We start from the raw sequence: 15,053 nt of genomic DNA, 5'->3' as shown, positions 1-15,053 counted from the left end.
CACTGCAATGAGAAGCCCGAGTATCACAGCTAGAGAGTACCCTCTGCTCACCGCAACTAGAGAAAGCCCAGGTATGGCAATACAGGCCCAGTGCAGCCAAGAATAATAAACAAATGAGAGGAGGAACGAAGCATGAGGAAGCAGCCATGTCTCTGGGCTCTTTAGTTCACAATCCCTGGCTTTCTAAGGCCAAGAAAGTCCCTTCTGCTTGCCTGCTCTTGGATTCTGTGAGATATCCCTGTATTTGTATAATAATTCTTACTTTTGGCTCAAACTAGCTCAAGTGGGTCTCTTCCTTGCAAGCAAAGAGCGTCAGGTACAGGGTAAGAGCTCCAAACTGAGGAAACATTAAATTCTTCATCTTCAAGTTTTGAGCATAAAAAGAGGCTTATTACTGATGACCCTTGGACTATAGGTATAACCTGGGATAACACATGCAAACCAGGACATGTGGTTCCCCTATCTGTAAGTTAAGAGAAAAAACCACATCACTTTCATCTCATTTCGTGCTTCAGAGGCCATCTGGGAGGGCATATTAGGCATGGGTTGTCATTCTTCTCTCAGACAAACCCTGTGGCAGGAAGCTGGTCCAAGGTGGCGGTGAGGGTGTGTGTATTGGGGGTGGGGTGGGGGTGGGAGAGGCCTCAGGGACATGTTTTCCTGAACAGCTGACAGAAAGCTGATTCTGGCTGTTGAAGAAGGTCAGGGTTGTGTTTCCTTTCCTTTCCTCTTGATAGATGAATGGGAAAAGGCCTGCTCTTTGATATTGGATTTTCGAAGGCCAAGAGGATGGATGCCATTGTAAGAATGTACTGTTTTGTGGGCGGGACAGTGGGCAAGGACCTGACGGAAGGAGTCGAGGGAGGCTTCAGAACAGCCCAAGTAGCCAGATGGCTGGAGGCGTGGAGAGCTATAAGTGGCGGGGCCGGGGCCTCTGCCTGGGTCTCCAGCCATGGTCCTCGCAGGGCTGCTGCTGCTGCTCACCCTGCTAGCCGGCGCTCACCTGCTGTGGGGCCGGTGGAAGCTCAGAAACCTCCACCTCCCACCTCTGGTCCCCGGCTTCCTGCACCTGCTGCAGCCCAACCTCCCCATCCATCTGCTGAGCCTGACTCAGAAACTCGGGCCTGTCTACAGGCTTCGCCTTGGGCTGCAAGGTGAGGGTCTGCTTCCTTCCTGACCCACAACAGTGAGGAGGGTTGGGGGTGTCCTTTCCTGCTGACTTCCTGCTTTTCCTACCACTCCCCCGGCCAGAGGTTGTGGTGCTGAACTCCAAGAGGACCATCGAGGAGGCTGTGATCAGGAAGTGGGTGGATTTTGCCGGCAGACCCCAGATACCATCCTGTAAGGGGTTGCTTGAGGGGAGAAGCAGGGCTTTGGGAGGCAGGGGAGGTCAGGCCTGTGTCTTCCTTGGTCAAGTCGACCCTCCCACCCACAACCGCTACTCACAGACAAGCTGGTGTCTCAGCGCTGCCAGGACATCTCTCTGGGGGACTATTCTCTGCTCTGGAAGGCTCACAAGAAACTCACCCGCTCAGCCTTGCTGTTGGGCACCCGTAGTTCAGTGGAGCCCTGGGTGGAGCAGCTGACCCAGGAGTTCTGTGAGGTGAGCCTGGACTCTCACAGTCAGCCCAGGTCAGCTTCACCCCTCCTGGAAGCCCCTCTATTTTTTTCACTTATATTACCTGAAGCATGTGGCATCTAGTTCCCTGACCAGGGATGGAACCTGGGTTCCCTGCATTAGGAGCAGAGACTCTTAGCCTCTTGACCACCAGGGTCATCCCAGGTCCCTATTTAGTTCATGCTCTTTCTCTTCAGCACATGAGAGTCCAGGCCAGTGCCCCTGTGACCATCCAGAAGGAATTCTCTCTCCTCACCTGCAGCATCATCTGTTACCTCACTTTTGGAGATAAGGTCAAGGCTCTCTTGCCCTCACATGTGCCTGCCCCCCTCCCCCTGCCCCCTGCAACCCCTCCCTGATCCTCTCCTGGTTCTGCACTGAAAGGATTTCCTCCTTTTCTGGCAGGAGGACACCTTAGTACATGCCTTTCACGACTGTGTTCAGGACTTGATGAAGACCTGGGACCACTGGTCCATCCAGATTTTGGACCTGGTTCCTTTTCTCAGGGTGAAGAGGCGCAGCCCCGACACGCCTGGTCCTAGGAGAAAGGGTGTGGATGGGGAACAGGCTTCCTTGCCAGCAGCTACACCTTCTTACTCTCTGCCCCAGTTCTTCCCCAACCCTGGGCTCTGGAGGCTGAAACAGGCCATAGAGAACAGGGACCACATGGTGGAGAAGCAGCTGAGGCGCCACAAGGTGGGAAGCGCGTGTGGACCGGGCTCCTCCTCAGCCGGCAGCGGTGACGCTGCTGCCCAGAGCCAGGCAGCTCCTGGGCCATCCCCGCAGTCCTGGACCTGTCGGCACCGTCTCAACACGCTCCCCAAGCCAGGCACTCAGGCCGGCTCCTCCTCCCCTCCCCAGGAGAGCATGGTGGCTGGCCAGTGGAGGGATATGATGGACTACATGCTCCAGGGGGTAGGGAGGCAAAGAGTAGAAGAGGGCCCGGGACAGCTCCTGGAAGGACACGTGCACATGTCTGTGGTGGACCTTTTCATCGGGGGCACTGAAACCACGGCGAGCACCCTCTCCTGGGCTGTGGCGTTCCTGCTTCACCACCCTGAGGTATGCCCTGGAGGCAGGCTAGGGATCCTTCCTGGCAGCCTGGCCAGGGTGGCGGGAACCTATCTCTCTGATGGCAATGCAGGCTGTGTTGTGGGGGTAGGACTGGGGTGGGTCAGTGGGGTTGGCATGGGTTCTCCTACTTGGCACATAGTCTCACGTGCGATCCTTCAGGGAGTGGTGGAAGTTTGGGTTTCCATGGTGGCTCAGATGGTAAAGAATCTGCCTGCAATGTGTGAGACTCAGGTTCGACCCCTGAGTTGGGAAGATGCCCTGGAAGAGGGAATGGCAACCCACTCTAGTACTCTTGCCTGGAGAATTCCATGGACAGAGGAGTCTGGAGGGTTACAGTCCATGGGCGCTGAAAGAGTCAGACATGACTGAGTGACAAGCATGCACACGTGCGCGCACACATACACACAGAGATACACAGACACACACAATGGAGGCTGGCAGCTGAGGGCTGGCCACTGATAGGACTTGGGCTCCATTTCTCAGATTCAGCAATACCTTCAGGAGAAGATGGATCTCGAGCTGGGCCCCAGAGCCTCAAACCCTGGAGTCACATAAAAGGATGGCTCTCAGCTGCCCTTGCTAAAGGCCACCATTGCAGAGTTGCTGCCCCTGGCCTTGCCACACACTGCCTACCAGGTGACTCCAGAGGCCTAGGGATGAACAGCCAAGACACCAGCGGGGTCCCGGAGGGCCTCTCACTTAACCCTAACCCTCAGCATCTTCGGCTACGACATCCATGAGGGCATGCATGGTCGTTATCTCCAACCTCCAAGGTGCCCACCTGGAGGAGACCATCTGGGAGCAGGCGCACAAGTTTCGGCCGGGTGCGTGGTGGTGCGGGTGCCCGCGGTGGAGGGTGGCGGTGAAGCGGGGGGCCGGAGGCCGGCGGCCCCTGAGCCCAGATCGGTCCTTCTGCCTGCAGACCGCTTCCCGGAGCCGGGCGGGAACCCCAGCGCGCTGGCGTTTGGCTGCGGGGCGCGCGTGTGCCTGGGCGAGTCGCTGGCGCGCCTGGAGCTCTTCGTGGTGCTCCTGCGACTGCTGCAGGCCTTCACGCTGCTGCCGCCGCCCGTGGGCGCCCTGCCGTCGCTGCAGCCGGATCCCTACTGCGGCGTCAACCTCAAGGTCCAGCCTTTCCAGGTGCGGTTGCAGCCCGGGGGAGTGGATGCCGCGGCCTGGGAGAGCGCCAGTGCCCAGTGATGGGGGAGGAGTGGGGGGGAGGACTCGGCCAGTCACGCTTCTCGGTGTCTCCTTTTGTTGCTCCCTTACAAACCCCTGCCCTCCCCGCTGTAAACATGGTGCTGTGAGATCAAGGGTAAGGGGTCTCACGCCCAGCACACTGGCAGAAAGCTGCAGAGCACAACATGGAGAATAGTTTGCTTTTATGTGGTTCCCCATAAAACACAGAACTTTTGTGCTCTGGAGAAAAGCAGAGGGGCGTTAGGGCACTTGCCCTCTCTCTCCCTCCCGGGCGATGGACCCACAGGACTCCCTTGCCACCCCTCACTGCCACCTACCCCAACCCTCCCGAGTGTCTCCAGCATCTCACCTGGGTAGTAGTCATACAGGATGGCCCTGGCCGGCTGTACCAGCCCCATGGGCACCTCCTGCACAGATCCAAAGCCTACGCACTCCCGGGAGGTGGGGACCTGGCACTGGGGGGGAGATGGGTAGAGGGAAGTCAGGGACCCACCTCTGGGCCCTGAGCCCTCATAAACCGCTATGATGGATTTGCTTGGCCTGTTTGATTCTGGTCGGTCTTATCTTCAGTGTCCTTTATGTTTTCTTACCTTCCAGCCTCCGGATTTCTAAAAACTGCTCCCCAAGATCTCTGTTGACTTCACTGCCCACATGGTGACCTCACCCCAGTCTCTTGTCCTGGCACCTTCACAGAGGCTCACTTCATGGACACATTCTTCACAAAGCTCTCCCTACCCTCAGGGCTAGCTTCCAGACCACCCCTGATTCTGACCTGGTCATTTCTGACCTTCCTGCTTCATCCCTCCCAGAGGCACAGGCCCTTCCCCTTCTCTGTGCTCCCCAGGGCGGTCTCATCATTCCCCAAACTCTGCAGGTGGGCAGTTTCTCCCAAATGTTCAGCCTTTTTCTTGTATTGGGACTTTTACAGGATGTATTAAACTCTCCCGATTCCGTCTGCTTGCCCTCCAAACCCACTCACCCTCTCAATAGCCTCAATGATACAGCTAAGGCCTCCCTTTTCTGCTTGGTAACAGCAAGTGCTAGCCTTCTGCTTGCCCTCTGTGACTCCGCCACTCATGTCTAGGCCCAGATCCCTCTCCTCATGCCCACACTGCTCCAGTCCAGCCTGGTATCCCACGTGAGTTTCCTTCCTAAGCTGCACGGTGAGCTCCCCGACTTGACATCTTCCTCATTTTCCACTGTGTTCAACCAGAATCCTCTCCCTGGCTTCTCAAGCCAACAGGGTCTGCTCTGCACACACTGAGCAGAGAGGGTCTCCCTGACCCACAAATACCTGGCCAGTTGTATCTCACTCACTCCTGACGAGTGGTATCACAGTATTAACATGGCTTTTTCACATTTTTCTCCAAGAGGTTACAGTAAATGTTCAAAAACTTTTTTGAGGGCCATCAGAGTGTTGATGACTGTGTGTTAGTCAAAGATGGCCATGGGGAAAAAAAACAACAACAGTTCATCTAAGATCACCATCATTTCAAAAAAGATAAAATACACATTTATATCAAAAATAACAAAAAAAGAGAATGTCAATGAAAAAGAAGCAGTCCCTCAACTTGAATACATTCAGCTTTATGAAAGGCTCTCTCTCAAGCCCTCCCCGGCTGACTGGCCCTGGACCCCAAGACACAGAAGGGGCTCAGCCCCACCTCCCTGCAGGCAGCGGGGAACCTCCCTGGCCAAGGCTCTGACCCCTCCTGTCCTGTCTCCCTGCTCACACCACAAGTTCTCTCCCAGAGCAGTAGCTGCTGATACACCTGCCTCCTGGGAGACCCCCTAACACGAGCTCAGGAAACGCAGCGCCAGCTCGGCACCCCTCTGTCACCCTCCTTGCTCACCGAGTCGAAGTAGAGCAGGACGTGGGGACCCTTGGTCTCAAAGTGGCTCACGTGTGACCTCAACACTCACTTGTGTACTCGACGTGGCCCACGACCATCACTTTAATCTGAAGATCCTGGCATGTCCATGACATTGTAGCTGCGAAGAACCTGGCTCCAAAGGGGTGGGAAGGGGACATGGGGACACTTAGGGCAACAGACCTCTCTCCAGAGCCACAAGCCTCTGGATCCCTTAGCTCCTGGGCTAAGAGCTTTGAGGCCTTCTGCCCTTTCCCATCCACCTCCCAGACCAGTCCAGAAATACAAATAAGCTGAGGTGTTGGGTGAGACAAAGAGCAGAGCAGGGTCCTGGTCTGGGGGCAAGCATTGTACACATACACCGAAGAGGCTACAATGAAAAGTTTAGGAATGGCTGCCAGGCGAAGCCTGAAGGAGGAGAATGAGTGTATCACGGGGGACAAGAAGCAGCTGAAGGACATTCAGGGCCAGGAGATGTGTGTAGATGGAAGGATCTGTCCTGCTGGGGAGGTGACTGGGCTGGGGCAAAGGCAGAGGAGGAGTTACTGGGGTCATGAGGACAGGCTTAGGATGGAGCAGGGGGCACTAAGAGGGTCCCCGGAGGGGCAGCTGGGCGCCTGTATGGAAGGGACATTGTCAGTCAGACAAGGAGACACAGGAGGAAGAGAAGGTTTGGGGCACAACCACGGCAGAGATGCTCAGAGCTCAGGGGAGACACTAGGGTTGAGGCACCAAGTGTTTGAGCATCAGCACTGAGGGGCTGAAGGGGATGACAGGCGCCTAGTGAGGGAGGAGAGCAGAGTGAGGGGCACGTACCCAGGACAGAGCACAGGGAACCTCAACCCAGGGGTCTCCTCCTCCTTCCCAGACCATGAGCTCTGCCTGCAGGTCTCCCACTCAACACCCCAGCTTCACCCTGATGGCCCTGCCCGCCCAGTGGTACCAGCGCTCACCTTCAACGTTCCTTTGCTGTTTCCTCCCACCTCCACGTTAATCTTGCTTCCCAGGGAAAACTGTCACAAGCAGAAAAGGGAAAGAGATGTCAGAAGGGCACACTGTTGCTTCAACTTACCTCCTCCACCAAAATACCTCCACCTCCTCTCCCCACCTCACTTTTCAACACTTTCTATCTTCACCTGCGTTCTCTCTCCACCATCTCCTAAACCCTCTGTAGATGCTGCGTGAATCATTTTCAGATCAGATAAATGAAGCTCACAGCTGGGTGACTTGCTACAGATCACAGAGCCAGTAAGTCTTCCCACACAGTTATCAGAAGGAGGGGCCGTGGGGATTCAGCAGGGGTGATGGAGAGGGATGGCTTCTGGCCTGGCCGAGGGAAGCCCAGGTGTCCCGACACCCAGGTGAGGGAATGATTCACCTGCAGCTCTTCCTCCAGCCTGTGAACTTGGTGGTTGGTCAGCTGCAACACGTGGGACTTGAGCCCACTGCGGCCCAAGGAGCTGAGGGTCACGTTGAGCCCCTTCTCCTCGGTGGTGTGGGACGCGATCCAGTATGCAGACAGGGCATCCAGAGCCATAACAGTGTCCTGGGGAACATGGGCCAGGACTCAGGTACTTGGTCTCAGGACAAGCCACCCTAGAACCCCAGGACAGCCCCTACCTGGGTGCTGCGGTATCCCCCTTGGAAGCTGCCCTGGCGGCTCAGCCACGATGCAGCCTGGTCAGCCAATTCAGCTTTGCCCTCCCATAGCAGCAGGTGTAACAGGCCGTAGGCCGTGGTTTCAATCGACATGGCTGGAACCTGGGGAATGGGGTCTGCTGGGCTGCGAGGAGCCAGAGTGGGTGACAGGACGTTGCTTGGAGAAGTGGTGACTGAGCCCCAGTACAGCTTACCTGGGTGAAAGGAGACCCACAGGTGAACGGGGGAGAATCTTAGTCATCTGGCCCTTTGACGCTGCCCCTTTAGTCTCTCCTGATTTCCCAGTCACCCCTGCGTCTGCTCTGATTCCCTCCGAGAGCCTCCATTCGTTCTGTTTCTCCCTTTGGACACACTCAGGGGTCTCAAGCTCTCCCAAGCCCCAGTTCACTGCCAAGACCCCCTCACCACCAATGTCCTGGGCCATGGCCATGAGGTTGTTGTGGGCAACACTCCGCAGGTCCTCGGGGGCCTCGGTCAGTGACAGGGCATAGGCCGTGATAGCGGAGGCATGGGAGCCCAGGAGCCCAGAAGTTACTTTCGCCCCCAAGAAGGTGTTTGCTCTTGAGATGGAATTTTCCTGGAAGAAAGTGGGAGGTGAAGGTCTGTGGACTGGCTTCCTGAGGAGAAAGGGGATCAGCAAAGGGCTAACACGTGAGTGCCTTACCACTCTCCTCAACTGCTCTGAATTCTTGCCTGGGAAGACTGCCAGCCCGTGGTGAAGGGCGATGACCACGAAGGCTGTGAGCGCCACAGTCTCATCGCTTCCCACTAAGCCTCCCTGGTTGAAGTGGTGAGAAAAGGAGGCACCAACCACGAGTGTGGAGGGGCAGGGCGACTCATCCCTCCTGTGCCCTCCCAGCCCCATACCTGCATTTCCCTGTGGATAACAGGACAGGCGTCGTGGAATGAGCCATCATCCCATTGCTGCGACAGCAGGCACATGGCTGTTTCCTGCAGCTTTTCAGGAGAGCCACCCACCTGATCCTGGGCCAAACTCAGTATCTTCAGCACAAAGGCCGTGAGCCTAGAGGGGAGGAAGGCATGGCTTGGGATAGCCACAGGTCCCTATATGGGGAAGGGCCCCACTCCTGGTGGCTCCTAGCTATTTGCCCTGCCATAATAGCTGGCTCTGCCCCCACCAGCCCTGGCCCCTCCCACACACCCAGGACACTCCCACAAACTCACCAGGTGCTACTGTCCCGATGTAACCAAGCCCCATAGGAACCATCTCCTTTTCGAAACTCCTGGATCCGCGTGTAGCCTTGGAGAGGAGAGGCAGCTGAGGTCACACCGACTCCCCCACTGTTGTGGCCAGGCCACGCTCTCCATTTCCACTGGGGACCACATCTCTCTTCCCTGCTCTGGCCACCTGGGCTGCCCAGCTCCCATTAATTGCCCTCTCCTGGCCCTCACTCCTGCTTGCCGCTGCACTCAGAACCTTTCTGGATGAGATCCACGGCGCGGTCCTTGGTCTCAGGAGGCAGCATGCTCCACTGCTCGGTCTTGTCCAGGTAGCGGGAAGCAGCCAGTGTTGGAGCCAACAGGGTCATGGTTTGTTCCCCACAGCCTTGGGGAAGCCTCAGGAGAGAGGCCAGACCTCCTGGTGACAAGGCCCCCTCAGAGCCCAAAGCTTCCAGTGGATCCGAGGCTATGAGGAGGGACAGGATGGAGGGTCAAGAGAGCATGACTGGGGGCCAGGGTTGGAGGGTCATGGAGTCTCGGGATCAAACAGAAGTGCCCAGGTTTCACATGAATCCAAGGGTGGGCACCGGGAAGGGACTGGAGGACACTCCCACCTGTGACGCTGACGACACTCTTGAAATCTCCTTTAGGGATAATATTGGGATCAGAGTTGCCAGGGATTTCCAAAGTTCGGCTTCAGGGGTCTGGGAAGATGAGGGGAGTCAGCAGTCTGTCCTGCTGTCCACACCCTCTGCCCCCCACCACCCCCCAGGACACTGATGTCTGTGAGTGGAGGTCACTCACCCAGGGGGTTGAGTTCATAGACCAGCTCCTCCCTGTGAGTGGCCCCTTCTCTCTGTGGAGAGGACACGTAGCTGTGAGAGATCACACAGGCTACAGCCTGCCCCTCCCAGTGCACACTCCTCAGGACCCGGAGTTGGAACTTCAGGAACATAGTCGCACCAGAATTGTGGGAGATGCAAATGAACCAAAGCGTTGGGTTTGGGGGTGGCCTCAGGTGTCATGCAGAGAGAGGGACAGAGTAGGGGGTGAATCTGGGAGCTGGGGACCTAGACCCAGGGGGGTTCCATTCACCTCGACCTGTAGAATCTTAGATATTGCGTCCCCCACAGGGAAATCTAAGGATCCTCGAGCCACCACCTTCAGGGACACGGCAGCAGCTGCGATGGGCACCACAGAGAAGCCAACGGGCCGGGCAGAGCCCGCGGGCACCTGCACCTGCTGGGCGAGCCCTCCGCCCCCGGCCAGGCACAGCCCCTCCACTGGGGACACGTGGACGCTCACCTGGGGGCAGGAAGACAGGGAGGGCCAGAGTCCCAGCCCAGTCAGGCTCCCCACCGCTCACCTGCCCCAATCCCCTCCACCACCGTGCGCTCAGCCCCCAAGGGGCCTCACGGTCAGATCTCTATCCAGGTAGTTGTAGAGGACTGGTCGCAGCTCGAGCTGCTCAAAGCGGCGGACAGAGAGCGGCAGGCGGAGGTGCATGTGGAATTCAGGGAACAGGCCTTCTTCCTTATCTTCCCACCACCCACTCCCCTTCCTCCTCTGTCCTCACTCTTTCTGATTTCAGTCCAATGGTCTCCATCAGAAAAGGCCAGACCGGCTGCCTTGAACACTTGAGGGGCACTGTCTCCACCGCCGAGACCACAGCCAAGGTCATAGCTGTTCATAGCTTCGAAGACCTAGAGAGAAGAGGCAGATATGCTGCAGAGCCAAGAGAGACTATGGCCTGTGGACTGTGGCCACGATCACATACTCAGCTGCAGGTGAGAGGGCAGGGTCCAGACAAGTACGAGAGAGACACAGAGAGTGGAAACAGAGGCCACCAGGGCCACGGCTCGAGGGAGGATTGGGAGACGTCCAGGTGAGTGAGTTCTAGTGGCTGACATGGGCTTCAGGCAGCAGGAGGATGAGCTCGGAGGGAACGGAGGATCAGAGAGAGGACTTGACCAACCTTGACCATGTCGAGGGGTTTGTGGGACTTGCCACCCACAGCATACAGTGCCGTGTCCACAGCTCCCAGGGCCACCAGGGCTCGAGACTCTGTTTGCAGGTTGAGTTTTACGGTGTCCCCAGGACGATACGCCTTGGAACTGTCCACGTTCAGCTCCAGCTGGCAGAGGTGGCAGGTGGGGGGGCAGTTAGGGTGGGGAGAATTCTTTCAGTCTTGTGCATCCTCAGTGCACCCCAAACTAAATCACCCCATTTGCAGTCATCCAGTCTTTTCTCTTAATCCTCCCAGCACACGCACACACACCATCTCTTCCGATGCCAGTTACCTTCCCCTCACAGGTTCCAGCCTGGACGTCCACTCGCAGGGAGTTGGCCACCGGGATGCCCCCATGATAGTAGAAGGCCACGAGGTGGAAGGAGGGCACCAGGTGATGGTCCACAAACACGGAGATGGAGGTCAGGTGTCTCTTGGGCTCTCGATGGACAGACACGATCTGGCCCTGGGACAGGATCTGGGGGAGAGCAGGGTGCTCCTCACTGCCCATCCTGAGCCCTGAGACCACCACCCACCCTGAGGGCTCCTTCCTGCTTGAGACCCTCCCACCCCTGTCCTCCCCTGTAGCCCAGTCATGCGCACCATGTAGTAGAAGTGTGAGAAGCTCCCACTGATGCCCACGGCCTGCAGGTTTAGGTTAAGAGTCTCTCCAACTTTAAGAGGTCGAGGATTCTGCCACTCAATGGACAGAAACCCAGAGCTTCTGGACAGGGGGGCTTTCACAGTGAGACCGCCTATGGCAGGGTGTGGGGAGCCTGCAGACACCTGGAGAGAGGTCAGGGGTCACAGGGTCAATGGAAAGGGCCCAGGCATCCAGCTTCCCCACCGCAACCTGCCAGCCTGGGAAGCTTCTCTCCTAGCCCACCCACTCCCGTGAGCGTGGGGTCCTACCGAGAGCTGCACTTCTGAGATGGTTGGAGGAACACCAATGGAAACAATGACTTGGCCACTCCCATCTGTGTTCCGTTCAAAGTCCTCGTTTTTAGAAGTAGATCCAGAAAACAACTTGGCAGATACTTTGTCGGGGATGCTAGAGGCTGGGGAGCCTGACATGTCACGGACCCGGGCCTAGGTAAACAGGGAGGGGCAGAGGGAAGAGTGCAGTCAGTGGGACTCTGTGCCCTCCTGTCCCCCACTCCCTGCCCCCACTGCTCATCCTCCCCCTTCCAGAAGAAACCTGCAGCAGGAAGGGGACCCCGGGTATAAGCTGCTGCTTGGTTTTGCTTAGATCCAAGGAGAAAGGAGATGACACGAAACGCCAGGACGTGAGCTCTGTCTCCTCCAACTCTCCTCCTGCAAGATACAGGGTGGGAAAAAAAAAAGATCAGGGTGGAGAGCAGTGGACATGGAGACCTGGGAAGAGAGGAAAAGGAGGGCTGGGGACGGGGAGAGGGAGCTCTAGTGTTTCCCTCCACCAAGGCAGAACTCTTCAGGGCAGAAACCATTGTCTATTCATCTCTGTGTGTTTTGAGGTCAACATAGAAGGGATGGATGGTTCGATGGATGGATCGAGACATAGGTGGATGGATAAATGGTTTGTCAAGTAGATGGATGGATGGGTGGATCCATAGATGTTTGTGTGGATGGATAGATGTTTGCTGGATATGGACAGATTGATAGGTGGATAAATAAATGTAAAGGTGAATGAATAGCTGGATAGGCGGATGGTGGGTGGATGGATGGATGGGTGAATGGATGAATGGATGGATAGGTGGATGGTTGGGTGATGGATGGATGGATGGGGGATGGAAGGATGGGTGGATGGGTGGGTGAAAACAACAACATGGAGATAGATGGTGGAAGATTGCCCTTCCCCAGAAAAAGCCCAGAAATGAAGTTGTAGAGAGACAATCTTCTGGGTTGTTCCTGGCTTTGGGGCCTAGTTGAGGAGAAGCTGGGTGGTGATGGTGCTAGAGAACAGAGGGTCAGCTCAGAGGTCAGAGGTGAGGGTCCAAGGTTAAAATCAGGGAAAGCCACTCACCTGGAGACTCAATAACGGCTGCCGCAACATAGAGGCGCAGCCCTGGGAGGTCATTAATGCTAATATGAAGCTTCTCCAGCACACCCTGAAACTCAGCCTTTTGGAGGGAAATTTGGCACTGGCCATCCACCAGCTGGGGCAAAGAAGAAGACAGGACAGAGGATGAGACTCGAGTCTCCCACCCCACCTCCTCACGCTGCCTCACTCTCCTCACCCACCTTACACACCTCAACCCTCCTTCCTACCTTGGTCTGACTCTCCAGGCCCCGCAGGAAAGTCTTTTCACCGTCCTCACCCAGGAGCCCAAAGCGCACATATGCCACCCCCTGCACTGGCTTCCCGTAGATGTACCTGCCACCAAGGAGAGATTCAGAAGAGTGGCTGAGGGGCCGGGGCGAGGGAGGGAAGTGGGGTTCCACAGCATGTTCACATTGCATGGGGCGTCCTGGCACCAGGCCCAGTGTGAGGGACCGTGAGCAAGGGGGAGTTACCTGGCCTGGATGATCACTTGGATGTCACTAAGAAAGCCAGGCGTCGTCAGGATGTAGGGATTTTCAGGAATGATCTTCACCTCAAAGTTGGGAAGAACTGACCCAGGGCAAAGGGAGGGCAGATCAGACTCTCGTGAAAGGACCCTTAAGATATTTCCCTCCCCTCGGGGCTGTGGCAGCAGCGTCTCCCTTCCCTGACTCTGCACCCCCACCTCTGCTCCACCCCTTCGTCCTTGCAGAAAAGGGGTGCTTGTCCCTCATGTCTCTAGCTCTCACCGTATTTCTTCACCTCAAACTGGGTGCTGCTATTGGAATCCAGGCTGTGTGAGAATCGGGCTGAAATTTTTCACGTCGATGGCCTGGGGATAGACAAAGGAGAGATTCAGCCCACTCGTGTGAGAGGTCTGCGGACAGCCAGTCACCAAACTCCCCAGGAGGAGACTGGAGGGTGAAACAGGGGCTGAGGAAGCTCAGGATTGGACCATGTGCTTAGGTGGACAGCTCAGGGACGGTTTTGGTGGGTCCCCAGGAGGAGATGCTCACGCTGAGATGTCTGGGGTCAAAAAGTTGTCCTGGATGATGGAGGAGGGAGCAACCACTTCCCTTTTCTGCACGCGGAAGCCTTGAGAGTTCTGCAGTGGGAGTGAGGTAGTCACGGTCAGAAGCCAGTTCAGCAGCCCTGGCCCATTAGGAAGGTCAGAGGTCGGGGGCTCACCTCCACCGTGACCGTGAGGATGTCAGTGGCCGGGCGCATCTTCTGATCCAGAGCAAAGACTCGGTAGCGAACTGGAAATATAGGATGAGGAGGTGAGCAGAAGCCACGAGAGGGTGGGCCCTGGACCCCTGACCCCCTCCCAGAAAGTGAAGGGAAGGAGAACAAATGTTTGCAAAGCAGCCTTCCTGTCAGGGGCTTCAGGCTACCTCACTCAAGTGGCTGGGAAGGCATGAAAGGTGGAGGCCCTGGCACCGAGACTCACCTCGCTGGCCAGGGTTATAAACGGGCTGGTCAGTCTGCAGGAAGAGGTGCCCCCGGCGAGAGGAGAACAGCAGGTTGACACCCTGCATGTCTGTCTGTTTGGACAGAGAGTCCCTTAGCCATGAGGACTGCACCATCAGCCGGACCTCGGGGGCTCCGCGGAGGAGATGGAGGCGACAGATCCTGGCCCGTTCCTGCGGAATCTGTGAGGAGAGGGACAGGGAGTGGGTCAGAGACAGAGCAGAAGGGAAAAGACAGACTAAAAGACAAAGTACCACAGGGGTGGGAGGGGAGGAAGGGAGCAGGGGGATGAGAAGACAAAGATGTTTCCAAGAAGACAGAGGAGAACAGAAGGGGAGGCACTGGGCGGCAACAGGAGGGAATGGGGCCGTTACCGGGAGGTTGAGGAGTATGAAGTCTCTGTCTGAGCTGAGGCTGAAATCCACCTTCGGGGAGCAGAGCTCATTAACGTGGGATGGGTTCCTCAGGAACACGGATCCTCTCACCACCTGTCCTGAAGGAGCATCCTGGAGTTTCACGGCCACAGACAGGGGGACCCCTATGCGAACCACAGAAGGAGAAAACAGGAGCAACCTGGGAAGAACAGGTGCGAGTCAGCAGCCAGCCTCCACCCCTCCCCCCGAATCAGGACCCTCTGAGCCCACTCTCCCCTCGCCAGCCCTGGCCCTGTTCAAGCTTTCTGCATCCTGCCTCCAGGACCTGGGCTTCTGCAGAGACAAGGCGAAGAAGCCAGATGCCCAGATCAGACCCCAGAGCAGCCTCATGGCTGGAGGACCCGAGGGGTTCAGACCCGCCTGCCTGCCTGCTCCTTTCTCGTTACCCCAGGGCTTGGAGCAGAGTTTTGACTCTGGACCTTGCTCCTCCCCTGGCCCAGATAAGCCAGGAAACCATGTGACAACTAAGAACTGCAACTGGCTCCAGACCCAGAACTGGGAAGGGGGCACCCTAGAAACC

The 15,053-nt window shown here is 56.9% G+C and overlaps 1 protein-coding gene across 1 annotated transcript; it reads right to left on the bottom strand.

The window, feature by feature from the left end:
• Positions 1-3,130: 3,130 nt before the first annotated feature.
• Positions 3,131-14,938, bottom strand: LOC133059254 (complement C4-A-like). The gene is given in 32 exon segments (XM_061146255.1): positions 3,131-3,864; positions 4,239-4,344; positions 5,743-5,804; positions 5,807-5,865; positions 5,867-5,892; positions 6,714-6,773; positions 7,139-7,306; positions 7,381-7,613; positions 7,825-7,996; positions 8,084-8,197; positions 8,287-8,443; positions 8,605-8,680; positions 8,858-9,067; positions 9,216-9,305; positions 9,406-9,457; positions 9,697-9,906; positions 10,018-10,127; positions 10,178-10,304; positions 10,577-10,735; positions 10,902-11,087; positions 11,213-11,395; positions 11,522-11,698; positions 11,808-11,923; positions 12,612-12,744; positions 12,857-12,962; positions 13,103-13,199; positions 13,379-13,461; positions 13,646-13,734; positions 13,818-13,888; positions 14,080-14,281; positions 14,474-14,672; positions 14,799-14,938. Coding segments are annotated over 32 exon segments (4,365 nt in total). The 5' UTR covers positions 14,864-14,938; the 3' UTR covers positions 3,131-3,397.
• Between the last annotated feature and the right edge of the window lie 115 nt (positions 14,939-15,053).

The sequence above is a fragment of the Dama dama genome, chromosome 7 (assembly GCF_033118175.1).
Source record: "Dama dama isolate Ldn47 chromosome 7, ASM3311817v1, whole genome shotgun sequence".
Classification (NCBI taxonomy): domain Eukaryota; kingdom Metazoa; phylum Chordata; class Mammalia; order Artiodactyla; family Cervidae; genus Dama; species Dama dama.
This window is presented reverse-complemented; position numbering and strand designations above follow the sequence as displayed.